The sequence below is a fragment of the Anas platyrhynchos genome, chromosome 2, assembly GCF_047663525.1.
Source record: "Anas platyrhynchos isolate ZD024472 breed Pekin duck chromosome 2, IASCAAS_PekinDuck_T2T, whole genome shotgun sequence".
NCBI classification, from domain to species: Eukaryota; Metazoa; Chordata; class Aves; order Anseriformes; family Anatidae; genus Anas; species Anas platyrhynchos.
In genome coordinates, this window is record NC_092588.1 from 85,487,609 (window position 1) to 85,509,819 (window position 22,211).

General features: G+C 36.2%; 1 protein-coding gene across 5 annotated transcripts in view; it reads left to right on the top strand.

Annotated features, from left to right (window-relative positions):
• Window positions 1-22,211, top strand: part of CDH12 (cadherin 12) — a 577,613-nt gene that overhangs the window by 443,256 nt on the left and 112,146 nt on the right. For all 5 annotated transcript variants that reach the window (XM_027451645.3, XM_027451640.3, XM_038175085.2 and 2 more), the window contains one exon: window positions 6,875-7,169. In XM_027451645.3, coding sequence (XP_027307446.1) covers window positions 6,875-7,169 — 295 coding nt within the window. The remainder of the gene's footprint in view (window positions 1-6,874; window positions 7,170-22,211) is intronic.

Below are 22,211 nucleotides of genomic sequence, written 5' to 3' on the forward strand. Positions count from 1 at the left end.
CCACTCTCATTATTGGAAAAGTTTGGTCTGACTTAGTATGCTTAAACTAAATCCCTGTGACAGAAGGAGATAATGTTTTTATTTAATTGGATAATCAGTGATTTAATTTAAATAAAACTCAGCTTTATTTGCCAAACAAATCATTAAGAAAAAAAAATAGAAAACCTTCTTATTTATTTCTTCTTGAATAAGAAAGTATTCTGATCTAAATGGAACAGTATACTGAAAGTACTTCCAAACGTAGAACTATGCTGTTTATTGTCATTTCTACAAAAAGTTAGAAAGAAAAGAATGCCAATTCTTGGAAGTAGATAAGAAGCTATGAGTAGAAAAGAAGCTATGTACAGCTTGCTAGCTCAAATATATATATATATTATATATAATATATATATATTATATATATATTATATATATATAATTTAGTTTTGGTTTATTATGTATGTGTATATATATCCTTTAATTGAAGTATTTAATTATTGTTTTAAATTGTCATAGGACTAAGAATGGACATCTCTTCTAAAAGTCCTATACAAAACTAGTACAGAGATACCCTTCTTACTGAAGATAGTATTCAGTCTTATAAGGGAATAAAACTATCTCTTCCAAGTGACTTCTATAAACCATTATTATTTTCCTTTTTTATTCATCTTCCTTTTACCCCATAATTTTAGTTGCTATTTCTTTCCATATACCTATTTTGTAGTAGTGTCGTAACTCCTCTTGACATGAACTTTAGTCTGCGCTCTTGCCTTAATGCACATTAACCGAGTATTCAGAAGGTGCCTTTAGTCATCCAAATTTTTTGCATCAAGAAACACTTACATGAAGAATTTCATGAGCAGATTTTGCCTTGTCTCTAAATGTTCTCTGGAAGGTGTATCTGTGTGTGCATGTAGTGGAGACAGGAGGAAAGAAAAAATATCTGATTTGATTAGCAGCAATTGCATTACTGTTGTTTTCGTTAGTTGATTTCCTGAATTAAAGTTTATGACCCCACCAACCTCTATCTTGGTATTTTTTATTATTTAAAAAAAAAATAAAATAAATAAAAATTGCATTTGTATAAGAACCATAAATGAGAATCTAATAACCGGTTTTTAAATGAATCTATGTTGACCATAGAATGCTTACCAATAGAAAATACATGTTATATAAGTATATTATGTATCTTTATAAATAAGCATCTTTGAAAAGAGGAATGTTTGAAATAGAATCTTCTTAGACAGTTGGTATCAAAGGTTCCTCTAGGCTCATTTACAACCTTCCTTCCTGTAGAGGCCATCCCTGTTTCACCACACAGACTTGCAGTAAGGTATTGCCATAATATCTCTGCTCACATCTGCTTTTTCCATACATCAGTGATGGTTTTTCCTTTTCTCAGTTCAGGCTGTCATTCCTTGTTTGCAGTCTTAGGCAATACTGAGGTTGAGACTGTTTGTTGTTGTTGTTGTTTGTTTTGTTTTGTTTTTACTTCTTGAATAGCTTTCATTGAACATGGTATACAATAACGGGAGGGGGAGAGCTGGTAGCTACAGAGCAAATGGAAATACTTAGAAGTAGATACAGGCAGAGTAAATAATGGAATAAGGTCATAAAACATGCTGCATAATGAAAAATGCTGTATAGGTATAGGATTTTTCACTAGTACAATTGTGTATGAAGAGAAGGGTTAATATCATGGAGCATTCAGCAATGTTTTGTAGTCCAGCTATGGAATGCAATATAGCATTTAAATTGATCTACTAGCAATAAATAAAGTGAAGAATGATTTTTGTAAACCTGTGAAATTGGCAATAGAATAAAACTTTGAATCTCAGAGTATATCACCATGTGAATATATCAATTTGGGGATGTTCAACATATCTTGACTTTTAAAACCTTTTTATTTCCTCCTCTTTTCATTCTCTACCTTTTATTTTATTTTATTGGTTGTTTACAGAGTGGAAATTCAGAAAGTGAATGAGACCATTTGTGAAACAACTTTTAAATATCTGTATTGCTGTCAAATTAATATCACAGCAATCCAACTGAATGTCATAGCCTTTGTTCTTATATATCATGTACTGATATAGTGGTTATTTAATTTTAAGTCTAGAGTATTTTACAATTTAAATATTCGGTTGGGTTGATTGGTTGTTGTGTTATTTTTTTTTTTCCTTCTGCTTTGAAAATATCCTAATAAAATATTGTGAGATATTTTTTTAAATCCTACTTTTTTTTTTTTCTAAGAATTTTAGAAGAATTTGTCTTCCTGCAGAATTAATTCCAGAGGTACATTGTAAACACTTGTAAGAGGTTACCAAATCAAATAAATGGGTTTTGTTTTTAAAAGTGGAAGTAAGGAAGGAGAGAAAATGCTATGGCCTGCCATAACATTTATTGCTAAATTGTAAATAATCATACTGCTTTCTAGGAATTAGACATAACTGCCTGAAGAACTGAATAAATTATTTCTACCTGGTGTGCTTGTAGTGAGTACTCCAGGCACCACCTGGAACACTGTGTCCAGGTCTGGGGCCCCCAGCACAAGAAGGGTGTTAGAACAGGTCCAGAGGAGGGCCATAAAGATGGTCAGAGGGCTGGAGCACTTCTCCTATGAAGAAAGGCTGAGACAGCTGGGGATGTTCAGCCTGAAGAAGAGAAGACTCTGGGGAGACCTCATTACAGCTTTTCAATACTTAAATGGAACTTCAGTACTTAAAAAGATGTATAGCAACTCTTTGCTCAGTCAGATTATGACAGGACAGGGGGAATGGTTATAAACTAATAGAAGGGAAATTTAGATTGCAGGTTAGGAGGAAATTCTTCACTCAGAAGGTGGTAAGGCACTTGAACAAGTTGCCCAGAGAGGTTGTGGATGCCCCACCCCTGGAGATGTTTAGGACAACCTGTGGGTGGTGCCCCTGCCCATGGCAGGGGGTTGGAATGAGATGATCATTAAGGTCTCTTCCAACCCGAGCCATTCTGGGATGATGATGTGTTACCAACTTTTTTCTTCTCCATAAAGCAAACTAGCTTTCAGCTGCTTACAGCCTGGAGCAGATTGCTAGATCACATGGACTAGACTCAGACTGACTCAGTCTGGCATCTGGTATTGGATGTGATTCAAGAGCATTGCCATAGTTTCTGCATAGATTTACACAATGTTTTTCACAATAGTCCCCATCTTATTATTCATACTTGATTTTTTTTATCAGTCATTCCTTTGCCAAATGTGCTACTGTTTGCACACATTAGCAAGAAGTATAGATCACGTATCTTTATCTGCCATCACAGAAGAATATCCATGATTTTCTGCATTAACAGTTTGCTGCAAAAAATCATAAATTTTACACTTGGTGCAGATTTGCCCAAAAATCTGACACTAAAAATTGGCTCTGCGTTACTTAGGTAGAGAAAATAACAGAACAGATTTGAGCAATGCTAGAAATGAATCCTTTGCATTTTCAAACCTTTGTGGCATTTTTAACATCTAGGATTTACAGAAAAAAAAAAAATGCAATCATTTGTACCTCAATGTTACAGTAAATTCAAGTAATTCTGAAAAGTAAATGGGGGTGGGAGGGTGGGGGGCACAAATAAGATTTGAGTACTTGTTCTCTTGTCCTGTAGTTTTAAGCAGAGTAGGAATTAGAAAATACAAGCAACATGCAGAAGTACAAGCAACAAGGAAAAATGGGATACCAGAACAAAACTACTGCTGCACAGTGTCAGAAAAAGTAGTCTCTTGCAAATCTTCTGTCTGGTTTTCAACACACACACAAAAAAAATATCTTTTCTTCCAGAGCAGCTTGTAGCACATAAATCCAAGACACACTAGCAGGCACTTATTCTTTAGCCTAAACTGTATTCTTGAAAGTTTAAAGCATTCAAAATCAAGACTACTTTCTAGTGCCGTGCAAGTCCAACCAATGCTAGTTCTTCTTTGTCTGTCCATTCATCTGAATGTCAATATTGCATGCCTTTTTATTTCTTCAGAATTTAGTTCAATTTAAATTAAAGCAATCAGCAATTTAACTACACTAATTAGACACTTTGTAATGTTGAATTGCCCCACAAATTGCATATCTCAATGTGGATTACAAATAAGTATTCATTTGCCCATTGTCCAGCAATGGCATCTGAGAAGCCTGTAACAAAGTGAGCAGATTAGCTGGTTTGATGAAATAAACACAATGTGACAGATTCCAGCTAATGCAAAACAATACAGTTCTGGTTAAATCAATGAAATGGTTCCTAGGTTATACCAGCTGAGTGATGTTTCTGAAGTAAGCACAGTAAACACATCTATAACTGTAGAATTGCTAATGCTGCCAATTACAGATTTTTTTACTCCAGTACATTTGAAAAAGATACGCTTGTGCTTCTCTTCTTATTTCCTTCTTCCTCCCTCTTAGGAGTCCTTGTTTTGCTTTCTTCATTCTATATTTTTTACTTTTTTCCCCAACTAGGGGAAACGGCTAGAATTATTTCTCTGTAGTATAATCCAAGCATTCAGATAACACACGCAATGCAGCCTGATTTGTTACTAGTTGAATGTAAACCCTTCAGCTGGCAATCAGAAAGACACTCAACCATCTCAGCTTTAGTGCCAAGTCTGATGAGGAGATGGGAGTAGAGATAATATTCTTGGCATGCTTCCCTATTGACAAATCCCTGCTTAGATACATTCTTTTGCTCTGTGATATTCCTACTTCCAGGAGTATGGAACAAGGTGGACTTCACAATAAAGCCCAGACTTTTTTCTTTTCTTTTCTTTTCTTTTCTTTTCTTTTCTTTTCTTTTCTTTTCTTTTCTTTTCTTTTCTTTTCTTTTCTTTTCTTTTCTTTTCTTTTCTTTTCCTTTCCTTTCCTTTCCTTTCCTTTCCTTTCCTTTCCTTTCCTTTCCTTTCCTTTCCTTTCCTTTCCTTTCCTTTCCTTTCCTTTCCTTTCCTTTCCTTTCCTTTCCTTTCCTTTCCTTTCCTTTCCTTTCCTTTCCTTTCCTTTCCTTTCCTTTCCTTTCCTTTCCTTTCCTTTCCTTTCCTTTCCTTTCCTTTCCTTTCCTTTCCTTTCCTTTCCTTTCTTTTTAAATACAGTGACACAAACAACAAAAAAAAGGTAAAATTCTCTTTATAAAATTACATATTTCTTTGTTCTTTCTCAGAATATTTTTATTTTGTTTCACTATGTGTGTGTGTGTCTGTAAGCCTGTATCTGATAATGGAAGGAAAATACCAAGTTTTAACTGAGCAAGGTATAATGGAACAGCAGGACGCTTGTGAGCCACTTAAATTAAAATGATGAGGAAGAAATAGACGTTAATTATCTCAGGCTGCATTATCTTTTCATTTCACAAGGAAGGAATATTTAACTCCCTAGGAGGAAAAGAATTAACTTCCTTTGAATTTTTCCACAGTGAACCAGTGCTCAAGAAGCAAAATGCTTTACTTCTGACTCAAAAGATAATTTGAAAACCTGTGTAGGTGGCAACCAGATGAAAGATCAGAATCCAGTGTATTCACTGAGCAAGAATGATGAGGTGAAAAGTAGGCAAAGAAGAGACTATGTTCATGTTCGCTCTGTCCCACAAACCATGACCTCCTCCACAGTCACAAGGACCTATTTTCAATTTCAAGGCAATAGCAATAAATGTTAGTAATTGCCTTTACCTCTTTCTCTGCAGCTTAGTTTCTTGCCCCATTACCAAAACCATTTAGTTTCTCAGTAATTCATTTTCTACATAATCTAATTTCATGTCCCATGTTTCCTCTATTGTGTTTCACCTTGGGCAGTACATCATGTAAATAAAGCTTACATGTATATCCATAATCTCTTTACTATACTGCTTAAGGGTATTCACTTTTGAAAACTCCATTCCAACCTGAGTCCATTATAGCAGATCTCTTTAGTCCTCATTAGATGGGACAAGCAAGTAAGTATTTTAAAAGCTGTTTCAGCATTGGTGATGTAACCTTGAATATATATTCAGAACTTCTAGTTGTATTTAAAGGATGAGCATAAAACAGATAAAGGCATATGAGAAAGAAGTTCATCAGACTGTATTTCTGTTTCAAAAATTCCTACATTTAAGTGCTGTTAAATGCTACATTATAGTAGAGAATGATTAAAAGCATAAAAATCTCCAATAACTTGAACACAAGTATTTTCTAAAAGAAGTAGAGATTTAACATTCAAATAGGCTGGAAAATATTTTTATTGGTATTGAAGGTGGAAATGATCGAGTTAGAACTGATTTTTTTTCTATATTTTTCCAATGAGGAGAAAAATGCCTAGCTTCACACTGTCCTCTGAGTACCTTAAGACAGAAACAAATTACCAAATATTTGTGGATAGGAAGCAGTATTTTTAACTTCTGTTTAGCATAAACTATGATTGAGGAGGAGTATATTGTCCTTTTTAAACCACTTTTGACTTTGAGTTTAGGATTTCAACAAGCTCTTATGTGTGAAATGAAAATTAGCTGATTCTCTTCTACTTCTGTGAAAGGCAAATACCTATGAAGGTTTTTGACACCCTCTCATGTCATCTCACATTCGTTTGATGTGGTTATTGGTGTTTTTCCATTATTTGGTCTTTAATTTCAGTTTCTAATGAAATGAAGCTCTGTTTCACTGAAGTGTAAGTGGTGAGCAGTGTTCATGGGAGAAAGCAGGTAGAATTTTGAAATGCTGTCTGTCCAAAATACGAGGTGGAAATAAAAACATTAACATTCTACCCTTATTTTTGTGTACACTTAGAGGCAGTTAAGGTCTTAGGAAATTGATTCCTCCAACACCTTCTATTTTACATCAGAGAAAAAAAAATAATAATTGCTTTCCAGCCTAGAGAAAGCCATTAATGTTCCTTTCCTACCTTTTTGTCTTTTTGTTCTCAAGCTACATTCTGACTTGGACAAGGGAGTTGGCACTGTTAAATATACCCTTTCAGGAGATGGTGCCGGCACTGTTTTTACCATTGATGAGACCACAGGAGACATTCATGCCATAAGGAGCCTAGATCGAGAAGAAAAACCTTTCTACACGCTCCGGGCTCAGGCTGTGGATGTTGACACCAAGAAACCACTAGAGCCTGAATCAGAGTTCATCATCAAAGTGCAGGACATTAATGATAATGAGCCAAAATTCCTGGATGGGCCTTACGTTGCCAGTGTCCCAGAAATGTCTCCAGTGGGTGAGTAAGAAGCTTTAAACACTTGAAAACTAATTGCATATTACTTAATTGTCTCAATATGCATTTCCTGCTGAGGAAGGACAGAGAAGGCTGATATGAAAATATAAGTTATTATTAGAAATGTCTCACTCCATACTTAAAATATATATATTACAGCTTTATTTTAGCTTTATTTTCTTACTTAGAAACTCATTGTCTTGCATAAATGAGAGCCTTTAACTTTTAATCACCGTGGATGTGAGAAGGAAAAAAAAAAAAAAAAGATACTCAAGGCAGGGATTCTGTGTACTCCAAAACCTTGTCTTCACATGAGGAAGAACATTCTCATCTCTTCCTAGATCATGTTCATTGTTTGCTATAGCAAATTAGACAGTACAACATCTTGCCATTTATTGCTCTTGACTATGTTCATGTTAAATTTACAGCATTTGCATGATTCCATAGTTATGATCTGGGGGAGAATTCTTTGTCCTGCTACATTGTGGGTGCTGAATGTAATGATTGCCCTCACCTGGCTTGCTACAATGCAAGAACAGGCTCAGCCAGACTTGTCCGAGGTCTCAAAAACCTATTGTTTAAGAAAACATTGAGTGCACTGAATTCCTTAGTCAGGGAAAAAAAAAAAAAAAAAAAAAAAAAGGAGAATGACTGGAAACATGGAAACATAATAAGGTTCCAAGTCCATAAAGGTTACTTATGGAGGAGGTGGAGGAGATAATCTTCTACTCTCCAGAGAAAGGTAGGCTGTAGTAAGGATACTAAAGATACTGAAGCACTAGAATAGGTTTTTGTTTTGGGAATTTTCACACATGATAGATAGTTATCAGGACAGACATAAACAGCATTGACCCTGCTGGAGAATAGAGTAAATGGTTCTTTGGGGTCTCTGCCTGCTGGCTGATTCTGCATTGGTCCTGAGCAGTGCATTTGCAACACAAATTGTGTCTGGCTACCAGATGGCACTTTGGGCTTCCTTGTGGGAGGCAGAAGCTAATTCCATGCTGGGCTGGGAAAATAAGTGCTAGTTTATTTAGACTATTGCCATTTCCTCTCCTAAAGTCTTGTTCCAGTACTTCAGAAACCATTATGAGTCATTTAATGCTCCCTGTAGTAGCTACCCGATTCAGCAGTTTTCTGACCATGAAATGTGCAGAGGGATTCAGCTATACTGCTCAGGTGGTGATGTTTTGAACGATAATCCTGGAGGCAACTAGGTAGCTACACAAGTTGCCATAAGGAATTAAGGGGGTATTTTAAATTTTGTGATAAAGAGTTGTCGGATGTGATAAAATGTGATATGAGTAGACATGGAGAGATGTTCACATTAATCTTATACGTGTGTAAAGACGAGTTCAGTATAGTCACCTACAGAGATGCAGCTGTAGGTTCACATTATAGGTGCACTATTGTTGTTGTCCCAATAAGAAATGCCCGATGATAATACTGTTGTGTTATTTTCAGATGGAAAACATTTGATATATTTTCAAGTCTATTTCTGTGGAAAGTTTAAAATAGAATTTTCTCAATAGTGGGTGTATGTTTGGTTGTTAAATTGTTTTTAAGACTTGATCAGAGAGAAACAAGCAAAATAATAATGAGTGATTCTCTTTACACAATGAAACCCAGTTTGTCATCCTTTTTTTTTTTAATAATAATAAAAAAATGTGTATGTAATATCAAGCAAAATGCCAACAGTGGTTTAATTTCATTGGGAAATTCTTTTCAAGTTGTGCTGTGCACCATGGTTTTTGACTGGGATTTAACTTAACATTAACTGGGTTGCATGACTGAGATTCAACAAACTCATGCATCATGCATACAGCTGTTTAAAATAAATACTTTTAGGTGTATTCTCCTTTGTAAAAGCAACAGCAAATGCCATGACAAAAAAGCATCCTTTTGATCTTCACATTATTCAGGCATATTCATCACTTCCAAAAGAGGTATTCATAACACTTCTTATTTTCCTCTATAGCAAAAATGAAAGATGGGTAAAAAGTGATCAGAAAAGTCAAGGCAAGGAAACAGTACTATAAATAGAGGCCTAAACTCCAATTAGTGGTAGCTAAAGCAGATAAGAAATTTTGCTGTTGGGTTGCAGCAAAAATATCCCAAAAATGCCTTCTGCCATTTGTGATGTGCCAGGAGATGGTGTCTTCTCAGGTATAGGTCTCACCACATCCTTGCTTGCTCTTATCCCTGTTCTTGCTACCTTATGCAAGGATCTAATACTACTGCTCCTTATCATTAGTATGGTTTTATTGCACCTATAGCAATGCCTACACCTACCATTACCTAAGGATAACATAGAAAATCCCTTTGATTTTTTAGCTGCTGCAGTGTATAGTTGCCTTGGATTAGGCAAAAACTTTAATAAACTCTTACTCTCATCTATTTTTTTTAACTTTCATTTTTTAGTTGTCAGCTTTAAATTCCCAAATGTCCTTCTTCACTTGCTATATTTTTGCAACAGTAGTTATGAACTGCACTCATGTGCATTGTTTCACTTTTGCAGGAAAAGCACTACAGAATGATTATTTTTACCCTTTACAAGTATTTCCTATGAGCCTGACAGGCTCCTGTGACCAGTTGTCTTTTATTGTTGAATGACACCTACATGCAACAATAAACGGAGTTTTGTAGAAGCTTATCATAAGTTGATTGGTAATGATGAGCAAAATATAGACATCAGAATTCATATTGAAAGGGGAATAGAGGGAAGAGAAGGAGCAAGTAATATCCCCAAGAGAACAGCCAATGTAAATACACAGTATATGTTCCATTTGAACACCACAACTAAGTGAATTCTACAGAATACCTCTGAAGCACCACACTCTGCAGCTGTGGGAGAAGACTGTGCGGAGCTGGGAAACCTTGGGAAGCAAGGTGTTCTTTAGACCCCTTACGCACAGTTTAGAAATTTTTATGGCCAACCATTCTCAGTTTTGTAGCATCTCTGGTCTTCCTAATTGCTGTTCCTGAAGCCTTGGTGGCTGAAAATACACCTTAACGTTCATTCCCAGATTTGGAGCTCTAGTCCCAGGGCTGTAATAAAGTTGAGTGTCAACATTATCCTGGACCCTGGTGATAGCAAAAGATATAAATGCTTAGGATCCTCAATATCAGGTTTTCTCAACAAATATAAGGTTTAGAGATATCTGTAGTATCCACATTTCTCACACTAAATATTTTCCAAGATCATTGTTGTGCTATTGCCCATGCATGTCTTAGGTGAATTATTTTTTTTTTCCCTTCAAATTTGTTTTGAGGTTCTGTTAAAGTTTCCCCTGTAGTTTCAGTAGACTGGGGGTTTTGTTTGTTTTGTTGGGTGGTTGGGTTTTTTGTTTGTTTGTTTGTGGTTGGTTTTCCCTCTAATCAATACTACTCCTTAAAAAAAAGATTATGGTTTAAAAGATTATTTTTTATGGTTTAAAAGATTATTTTTCTTTTGTAAAAGATTATTTTTTTATGGTTTAAAAGATTATTTTTTAGCTTTTTCTGAAGATAATTTGAGGACTGCCATTTTTACTCAATGGTGCATTTCTTACTGAAAGCCAAATTTCTTCACATGCTTTTTACTCAGAAAAAAAAAATAATAATAACATTATCGAGATATTTGCTATGCTCTAAAACTCTTAATTTAAGACCAGGATGCCTACCTATTTTATGTCAAAGGCTTGAATGGCTAATTAGCCTCACTCCTTTCACATATGCACTCTAATCTGCTCATATATAGAGGAGATATATGCAGACCTATCACAGATACAAACAAAAAACATATTGTCTTGAAAAGTCCATTTGTTACAGCCTGGTGTAACATGCAGGCTCATGTACCCATGCATCACTTCCATTATTTTGAATAATGTGTGCATATTATAGTGGAAGGATATTGGTACCTCTGAAGCTGGCAGTGTATTCCTCACATAACTGTTGGGGTAGGGACTACAGAATACTATATGGTGAAGAATTTGTTTTGGAAGGAACAATTATGTGAAATTCCCTACGGAGAAACTCAGCAGATGGAGTCAGATTACAAAGTGGAACTAATATTCTAAGAACACAAATTGCTATGCTGTTACCATGTGCCCAATAAGAGACTTATAAAAGCTTAAGGACTGGATTTCTAATTTTTTTTTTTTTTTTTTCTGGTATAGGATTGGTTTAACCAATATCTTTATCTGAAAATATTGTCTTGATTTAATATGAATTCCAGAATGTAGCACAAACCAGAAATAGAAATCTCAATGTATGAGGACTGAGAAGGGGGTGTAATTTCCCCATTTTTAAATTAGTATTAGCAAAATATGTTGTCCTTCAGTATAGTTTAATCAACTATGTTGTTGCTTCTGGTGGCTGTGCCAGCTTTTCTTTCAACAGAGCTCTTGTAAGCATGCAAATACATTGTGAGTTTAAACCAAGGTTATCCCCTTGCTGGAAGTATCAGTCCAGATGACTGAGAGTTGGGGCATACCAGCATTAAACATACATTCAAGGAAAGATCTCATTATGTATTTGATATATATTTACACATAAAAATGTGTACAGAATTACATCTGCATTTCTCATGCATTTCTTTCATTGAAAATGCTGGTTTTAATTGAACATATTGTTAACAATGTATTGCATGTGACAAATTTATAACTTCTATTGCCACAATTTGCTAGTTGATTTCTAAGGTGTTGTTATATGCCTCTATGTTTATCTGCAGGCCAGCTAGGACTGTACTAAACCCATCAGTTCCCTTACATATAGATATCGTATGTTCTTTCCTAGACTATTTCATTACCTTTCCACTAGATTAGCTCTTTATTGCTTTGGGGGGCTCTAGAAACTACAGTTCACCATGGCAATTATTCTGCCTTTTTAGTTATTAATGAAATAGTAATGGAATATACTCACATTAAATAGTATTAATGATTATGGTTGAATTCTATTCAAAACAGCCTCAATTGTAATACTACGCTGAAGCACTAAAATGCTCTATGATACTAGCAAGTTGGTATCAGGTTATTTTTACTGGGTGCAAGTCAGCTACTACAAGTGTGTTATGGATATCATAGAACCACAGAATCATAGAATATCCCGAGTTGTAAGAGATCCACAAGGATCATTGAGTCCAAATCCTGGGTCCCCAAAGGACCACCCAAAAAATTAGAACATGTATATGAGAGTGTAGTCTAAACTCCTGAACTCCAGCATGCTCAGTGCCAAGACCACTTCCCTGGTGAGCCTGTTCCAGTACCCAACCACCCTGAGGTATTGTCTGTCTAATTTTTCTGGCAGTTTTCCTTCTGAAGTGAAGGAAATACTTCACTACGGCTTGCTTTTACCATTGACAAAGGCTTATATTTAAACATTAGCAAATTGTACATATGTTAATGTATCCAGTAGTTTCATGTAAAAGGATAACATTTTGTAGAAAGCTAACCTGACGAGCTGGTGTGCAGACAGAAATTCAGGAACCTGCACACAGGTTGAGCATCACCTAGTGCCGCCTGCACGTGTATAGCCAGGAGCTGCCACACTTCCATAGGGAGATGCCTGGTGGTATATTCTGTGCAGCCTCAGTCTACAGTCCTTCCATCTACACCCTGATCTCATGTTTTTTTTCTGGTGTTATCAAAACCTCAAGGACAGTGGTGGGAATTGAATGTAATATTCAGGATAGAAATGTACTGTATTTGTATGGTAGGATTATAATGGTTCTTGTTTATTCTCTTTTCCATATCTAATACTTCCCATCAATCATTTTCCCTCCTTTGTCCACGGATGATAATTGAGATGATACCTCTGGAGGATTTTCCACAGTGATTCCATGATCAAGAGTTGATAGGTAACTGAGGTACCCATCTCTGTGAATGTGTTGATCAAGTATTTTTTCCTAGCCATATTAATTTGTATTTCTTAGTGCAAAATCTCCTGTTCTTAGTTATTTGGTAGTTATGATTCTCCTGCAACATCTTACAGTCAAGTGTTTCATTTTGTCATGCTGTCACCTGCTTATATATTCTCTTCTACTGGCAATCTATGAGTTCAAGTTCAAGAGAGATGCTGATGGCAACCTCCCTGTAGTACAAAAATTGTCCATTTATTCCTACCATTTGGGTGTTACAAGGCTGTTCTCTCTTATGATTTTTTTTTCAATCATTTACATGTATTTTTTAATGAGGCTTTGGTTAGGAAATTGCTTAAAGCTTTCTGGAAATGTAAATACTGTTTATCCATGTAGATAATCTAGAGTGATATAGCTGGCAATTCACCCAACAGTAGATATTGCAAAGAATGGCTTCCCTTTACAACACTGTACAGACTCCTCCCTTCTGGTGTTGTATACATACGTTCTCTGATGCCATACTTTACTATAGTGCCTACCAATATGTCCAGCACCTAGGTCAGGCCTGGTGACCTCATTGTGATGACCACTTTTCGTAAGAAATTCGTGTCATATAACTGTGTTTCAGTTCTCCATTCTGGGACAACATCAGATGGCAGTTTACACACCACAGTTGATGTTTCAAGAATGTCTCAGTGTCTTGTTCAGAACTGATTTGTTAATTGCAGATCCTGTCTTTTTGATTCTTTCTTTTTGATTCTTTCTTTTTTCTTTTTTCTTTTTTTTTTCAGTTGTAGTTAAAAACAGCTACTGCACTGACCATCAGACTAGGTTTTGTAGCCTTTGTAGAAAAAGGGGTGAGTTTTAAGAGAGGATCATAAGGAACGGCAGGTTATAGCTGCTTGCCCTCTTGTCAAAGAGTTTTTCCAATGTAGAAGGAGTATTGCACACGCACACAAAACAACAATAAAAAAAAATATATCAAAAAAACCCTCACTGAGATGTTGGGAGAAAATTACAAGTAGGCAGTAAAAGCTTTTGAAACAAAAGTGTTTCTTGACATTATGATAGATCACTAGGCAACCTAGGCAGCTTCAACTACTATGAAAAACTTACAGACAAAACCATTTTAGATCAAAAGGGAGAAAGAAAACAATGCAGAGAATCAAGGCTTGCATGGTTAAAGGACTGGGGCTATTGTCATACTGGCTGTGAGTTTTATTTCACACACTTTGGCTGTTAGAAATAATCAGCAAAACAAGGAAATTTGCCAAATATTTTTAGCCAGGAGAATCTTTGTAAAATGAAAGCAATGATGGATGTAACCCTACAAACTTGCACACAGCATAATGTCCAAGAAGCTTTTGCTACTAAAAGGTTGAGACACTAAATAAATGTTTTCTGCAAGCTGGTTTCATAGTCACTAAATGTCAGTGTCAGTGCTGGATTCATGCAAAGCATTTAAGTCTTACTTCTTGTATATCCAGATGTACTTTACTGTGTTTAACTGGATGTGGGCAACGTTAAAAATTCATCTCCCAGCAGATAAAACCACTACATTGCTATCCACACTAACTTTACTCCAGTCCAGTAGCATAAGTAAGTAACATTTGATCACAGACAAGTCTTACTGTCTTACACAGACAAGTCAAACTGTATACAGACCCCCTTTACCAAGTTATAATAATAATAATAAAGACAATACTTTATTATTAATATTATAATTTTATTGAGATTCAGATATTTGGTTTTACTCTGAATGTGTATGTTGGTTATTTTTACGATGCTGAGTATTAGTTCCTTAAGTATATACTGAGAAGCTTGTTGGTACTGCATTGTAGTTTGCATAATCCTCTCCAGGTTCAGTATATATTGCATTAGAGTTGTCAGGGTTAAGAGTTAATTTTTGTCAATGATGCTATTGCTGAGGGAAAGGTGTTTTAGTGTAGTATTGAGAGACATAGGAATTGTTTGTAGACAGTCACACAGCATGTCTCAACATAAAACATGTATCGATAGTTGTTTTAGTAGCCACTGATCAGCTGTAAATGTTAAAAATTAACAATTAGTTGCTTTTTCCTTACCACAAAATGACTCTAAACATTAAATATCTTTTCAGCAAGAGCTGTTCTTTTGGCCACCAAGTGGTTTTAAAAATTAAAGATATTTTAAAAGTATTACTTTTCTCAACCTCTGAGTGACTGTAAACCTTAAATATGTTTTATAAAAGCTGCTTTTCAAGTTACTGCCTGCACATCTACGAGCATCATTTTTCTTTAAAGTTGCTTTCCAGACACTGAGCTATTTTTTCTTTTTTTTTTGTTAGAAGCTCAGTTCTATTTGTAATTTTTCACAGAAGAAACAAGTGCAGAACTTCACTGGCAGCTCTTCACAAGGTAGCTCTTCATGTATGACAAGCAATCATGTCCTAGCCGTCATCTTAGAAAGACACTTCAGGTAACAAAAATGAGCCAAAATTTAAATGGATTTTTAAAATATTTTGCATGAACAGCATGTGCATATCCAATGTTCTTCTCCTGCATTTCAGTATACAAAACTACAGTAAAACAAAATAATAAAATCTGACATGAATGATATTTTATATTAAGATAACCGGTCTAAGAAATCAGTCACTGATGTATTGTGCGAATCAATCAAGTCATCATCAGCCCTAGAGGAGTACAAAACAGAAGGCAAAATAGTCTCAAGATTGCTAAGCAAATGGGAGTCACTAAACCAAATAAGATTAAGGGCTTTAATTCTGTGTGCAGAAATAACTCTATGTGGCAAATTAGATCTAATCCTAGGAAGTCCTGGAGTGATAAGAAAAGTGTTCATGAGAATCTGGCTTTACAAGAGCAAAGAGAAAAAATCGCTGATCACAAATATTCTGTTAGGGACAAATTATCCTCTGTTTAGAGAACTCCGAAAGGTTTAAAGTCTACAGCAAAGATGCTGCAGATACCTTAGAAAAAAGTGTCTATATAAAACAAGGGTATAAAAATATCTGCAGAATGAGGAACAGTACATACTGGAATATCTCTATCTGACATGTCAGACATTTAAGTAAATATATCTGTCTGTCGAACTTAAAATTCAGTGAATCATAGACACCTACCATTTCCTCTCAGTTGTGGTAAAGAACAGCACAGGTTCATAGGTGGGCAATCCAACACAATGTTCACAATGTCTACCCCGTACACCTTAGGTTTTTCATGATTGAAGAACCATTAAAGATCTTACGGGAGCATGAGCTTAATGTTCCTTCAGCCTCTGATCAACATGGGTCTCAACAGACCTGGTTGGAATCCTTCTGGAGGAGCCAATTTTGCTAAGCTTTTGCAGAATCAAAAGACACAAAACTGCAGTTCTGTCAAAACACTTTGTCAAAAAACAGATGGCTGGCTGGTGAGTCATCGCTCAGGTTAGCTGGTGGATCCCAAAACAGGTGGCTCCCAAATTAGTAGAGAAGCATTCTTTATACCAGCTTGAGAAGCCAAGCATGGAGTAGACCCTTACACCTAAACTGGCTGGCAAGCAACCTTTGGACCAAACAGTCTTCTCTGAAGCTGGGAACCTGGCTTGTTTGTCAGTTCCTTGATTTCTGTGCCACGTAGTTGATTACAAGGCAGGTTGCCATGCTTCCCAGACAAGCTAGTCAGCTTGCAAGCTAAACGGGTCCTGATTAAGTAGGAAAAAGACCAATGGAAATAAAACAAACTGTCCTCATGAAAAGCTCAGCACTGTCAATATTATTTTCTGATATGTGCCATATTTTATTTATTTTTTTTTCTGTAATGAAACAGAAAAACTATCTGAAAAATCCCAATAAAGCAATATTACACTGTCTAGACAGCCTTACTTGCCAGTTATGTCTGGGGACCTTTTGTGCAGAAGCCAGCAGTAAAAGTGAAATCATTGATGTCTAGAGAGGAAAAGTCTGAATACAGAGGAGGTTCTGATTTCAGACAGGTGTGAATATAAGAAATGATAGCTGAGGAAGAAAAACTTTACAGGCTGTACACATTTCGTTTCACCGTAACACATTTAATACTGTCTTGGACTTGATTCAGAATGGCACACCTAAAGAGACTACCATGGATTCTGCTAACAATCCTCAGGACTATCTGGTTATTATTATAAGAAACTTAAAGGATATAATTCATAAATAAATGACAGTCACAGTATGAATGTTGCTATGGAGCAGTCCTGAGGGATCAGGGAAGCAGCATGAAGCAGACAAAAGGACCTCCAGCAAGGACTGACGGACACACCAATCTGCACCCATCATTGAGTGAGAATGCTGTTGCAGATACTCTCAGACGTGTAATTTTAACTGACCATTTTCATCTTAGCACACAGTTGTTGGCAACTGATTATTTTTCCTGGAAGTAGTTCATTGACTGATTGTCATCCCATTGAGGCCAGCATTTGGGAGAGGGCTTCTAACTGAAAAGGATAGTATGAATCCCAACAGTCAATCAAATAATAACCAGGTCAGGAAATCTACAGCTGAAGAGTTACCTCCTCTATCGTACTGTACATCTTCCACCTGTGTTTATTCCTTTTAGTAAAGCAAACAGCAATTTTACCATTTGTTCTGCTGTAAAGGAATAGCTTAATTTATTTGAAATGTAAGATGATTATGTAGCTAGGTTTTCTATACTGTAGGACCTTAGGACCATCAGATTAGAAGCCCACTACCATCCTATTTCTGTAAATGACAAGAATTAAAGGCTAGGAGAAAGTTAAACACACGTTTCAACAGATTATCATGCCACAGTTTATATGGGGGCAGGTTTTATCCAAACACACCTTACTTATTCTTTTAAATTCTGTTCAAAAAGGGTTGTTAGGGATTCCGTGCATTTAAGATACTTATCTAATCCCCATTTTGTTAGGCCTGGTGACTGAACACTCTGTAAATTGATCATGTCATTCTACAAAGCATTTCCTTTTCCTATTTTTAACATTCCTGACTTTCAGTTTGGAACACAAATGATGAATTAGAATAGTTTATTTACTTTTGGTATAGCCCTGACTACTCTATACATCTCTATCACACTTTTTTTTTTTCACTTCTAAATAAAAAAGATGAAATCTTTAAAATTCTATGTGAAAAACCTTTCTTCATGTCTCAATTCCACTGCTTGCCTCTGAGCCCCCTTTATTTCAGCTGACTTTTTAGTGATAGGACAAAAGTAATCAATATTTTCAACAGTTTTGATAGAATTCAGATGAGAAAGATGCCTGAAGGACAGGTTCAGATGCTCAAGATTGCAATTTATAGTCTTGCAAGAGACGATAGAGACACAGATGCTCAAATTATCAGCCCCACTTGGTACTTCTCTGGTTCAGTAACTCCAAATTCATCCACTTTTTCTTGATGCTTCCACTCCATATCATCTCACGCCTGAACACAAAACCAAACCCTGTCAGACAGTTTTCAGCAGATGTTTGATAGTCCTGGGGTTCTTTCATGGCTCTTGCATGTGATTCTGAATGATTCTATGATTCTTCTCTTCTCAGGTTTTAAGTCCTAGCCCAATATCAATCATTGAGCATAATCCAGTGAGACATTGCAGCTCAGAGTTCAAACAGGGGATTATCCTGTATGCCTTCAAAAGTTCATCCAGTTGCAAACACAGCAGAAAAAAAAAATCTTCTCCTAATTGAGTAGAAAGAAATAGCTTTAGCATGATATATTAAAGAATTGTGTTTGATAGTTTTATTTGCAATACTGGTAGGCGAAGAAGGAGGGGAATATTTACATTTATGAAGAAGGGGAAAGTACATAAACATATGTAAATTTATGCTTTTATTTTATACAAACCAGATTCAGACACCGGTGTGTTGGAATTGCTGCAGCATAAAGTAAGACAAAATGAGTTTTTACATAGCTTTTCATTATAACAAATAAACAAAATCAAATTCTATGCTTTTCTTCTGAAGAGTTTTTCATAAATGACCTAAGAGGTGCCAAGATGTTGGACTACCAGTCTGAATCAAAAGACAGCAGTGAGGCACCAGCTCCTTAAATTCCTAAATCCATATGAAGCTTGTAATTGAACTGGCAAGTTGTAAAAAAGGAGTCCTTCCTCTGGGCCACTGCACAGCAATAATAGATCTCTGAACTGCTGATTTAAAGGAAAGATACAGGATATCCACACCAGCACATCCTACTGATTTACTACAGGGCTGAAGTTGTGGCAGTTCAATAATACCTATGCTGCAGTCTGGACACTTTATATTTTAGCTGCCTTTATCAATTTACTTTGGGCAGCACAAGGGGACAGTAACAGTGATGACAGGGTAGGTTTTATGGTAGAATAGTGCAGGGGACTTCAGGATACTAACTCAACTGCTGCCTTGCATGGATGTCCTAATGGTTCATTTCCATTGTTACTGTTACCCAGACTGGCTACATTAAAGCCAACATGAAGCTCCATGCACATATTGCAAATGTGTTTTATGGTTTGAGTGTTTACTGACTTATGAACACAGTGTGCATCATGTCTGTACTGCTCTCATCAGCAGTACAGTTCTTGGACTTGCTAAGATCTCAGTAAGATCTCAGTAATTAATGTTTCTCATGAGCAAATGTTTTTCTCAAGCAAGATTTGTAAAGGTGATTTGGCACTGAAAGAGGTTTTTGGATATCTTATATTCTTTTTCTTAATTTCAGTAAGTGCTGGCCGTGTAAGTAATTTTGAAAACCCTAGTCAGACTCTCAAATAGCAATTAGAAACTTAAGCCTAAAGCAATGCTTTGCATCCCTTACATGTAGGCACCTAAAATTTCTTGACATACATTAGAGATACATTAGAGATGTGAATGATGACATACATTAGAGATGTGAATGAAAATGTTTTGGAAATTTGGCCAGGTGGTTGAAGCAATGTCTCTGGAGCCCAGCCAGATCAGACACAGATCAAATTCTTCATTACTCCAGTAGGTGATCTGGGGTATGCAATGCAGGGCATGTCCACGTGTATTTATTTGTCTCATTCCAAACAGTTTTCTAGCACCTGCCTGAACCTGGGGGGGAAAATAAATAAATAAATAAATAAGTCTAGTCTATGAAATAGTTCCATGCATTCTTAAAATGTCACCTCAGCCTTTCCACCATCTGCTTGCGCAAAGAACTATCTGAACTTTACTCCACTGAGCAGCTAGATGCCAATTAATGCCTAAGTGCTGTCAGAATTCATAAAGTAGGTATACCTAATTCTTGTTTGGAAGCCAGTCAGTGACATTTTCAGAGTTCAGAGTTACATTCCGTGCAAAATGTGGCTAGAGGAGAGGTTACCTGAATTTGACTGCAGTGAGGTAGGGAGAAATCTGACAAAGGATGCTAGAGATGGAGCTTTAATCCTTTTTTTTTTTTTTTTTTTTTTTTTTAATTTTTACAGGAAGATTTGAATGCCACCTCCTAATGTTTTAGCCACAGTGAGCCTTTCTTAATCTTTCTCACTTCTCTCACTTCTCCCTTTTTTGGCCTGATGAATATTTAATGGTTATATATAAAACAGATCAGCTTCTTCCTTCAAGAGTGATGGTCTGAGCATTCACTTAAGGAGTTAAGCATTCAGCCACCGTATAACAGAAGAGTAGCTTAAAATAATCTGCCTCTCATGCTTCCTCTGGGCATTCAGGACAGAACATCACCTGCTTCTGCATTTTGTCAGAATAAGATTGTTTTAAGTCATTAACACAGAATAAAGATCAAAGTTGTTTTTTTCCCCAGTAAATAACTTCTGAGAAAGAAGGTAACTAGGACAGAACTTTTCTCATTGGTGTTTCTTAAAGGCTACAGCAACTTTTCACAAATAAGCTCATTTATATGGATCAAATTGCTAGGCATCTAAAAAACAACAGGTAGAAAACTACATCTGGACTTCCTATATTTTTTTGTTGTTGTTCTGCTATATCTCTTTTTGCAGTTCATGTTCTCCATATCCCTGTACTGTAGCTTCTGTGTATCATGTATTGTTACTTCTCTGTTTTATAGGTTTATTCTTTAAAATGATTAAAACTGAGAAGGGTCTTAAATGCTGCAGCATAGGTGATTACAGAATTTAATGTATGGAGGGAATATTCATTGTAAAGCTTGCTTCTTAATGCACCTGTGTTCCCAGAACTGATGCAATGCAGGTGAGAGTACATGTGCAAGGATCTGAGGTGAGTTCACCTTGGAAAAAACTATTTTTTTGTGTTTTGGGAAAGGCTTCGGGAACCAATTACATTTAAAGAATAGAAAAATATATAATGAAAAAAACTGTGAAGCAGCTCACAGCTGAAAACAGGACAAGGATTTAATGGTCATTAAAAAACCCAAGTGTGATTAGTTCAGCGAGTTAAGACATTAACCGTGTAGGCTTTCTTTAGGTGTGTGGGAAGGATTATTATATGGATTATTAAAATCTACCTGATAACATTTATAACAATCTTTTTTATTTGTGTCTAGATCTAAATTATAACAGCTGAAAAGTTTGATATTTTCACTTTCTTTCATGTAAATAAAGTGATCTGTATCCAGCCTCCCCCTGAAAGACTGGTAGTCTGAGAGAGTTGGAGAATCACCTCTTACTCTTAAATATATATGTTAAGACAAGTGACAGCTGTCCAGGGTTTCATTATTATCATTGGGCCTGTTCAGCCTGGAGAAGAGGAGGCTGAGGGGAGACCTCATCGCAGTCTACAACTTCCTCGTAAGGGGGTGTCGAGAGGCAGGAGACCTTTTCTCCATTAACACCAGCGACAGGACCCGCGGGAATGGGGTTAAGCTGAGGCAGGGGAAGTTTAGGCTTGACATCAGGAGGGGGTTCTTCACAGAGAGAGTGGTTGCACACTGGAACAGGCTCCCCAGGGAAGTGGTCACTGCACCGAGCCTGACTGAATTTAAGAAGAGATTGGACTGTGCACTTAGTCACATGGTCTGAACTTTTGGGTAGACCTGTGCGGTGTCAAGAGTTGGACTTGATTATCCTTAAGGGTCCCTTCCAACTCAGGATATTCTATGATTCTATGATTCTATTATCATATTTTTAATTATTATTTTCTTACTGACATTTTGTAAGAACAAAACGGCATACCTATTTTGTGTAGCTTTGTTCTGTACAAATGACATAGAAAGTCAGCAACATAAAGTATTCCAGTATTTTGTTTTATTTTTATTTCAGAACAGGTCTGAAAACAGAATACTTTGT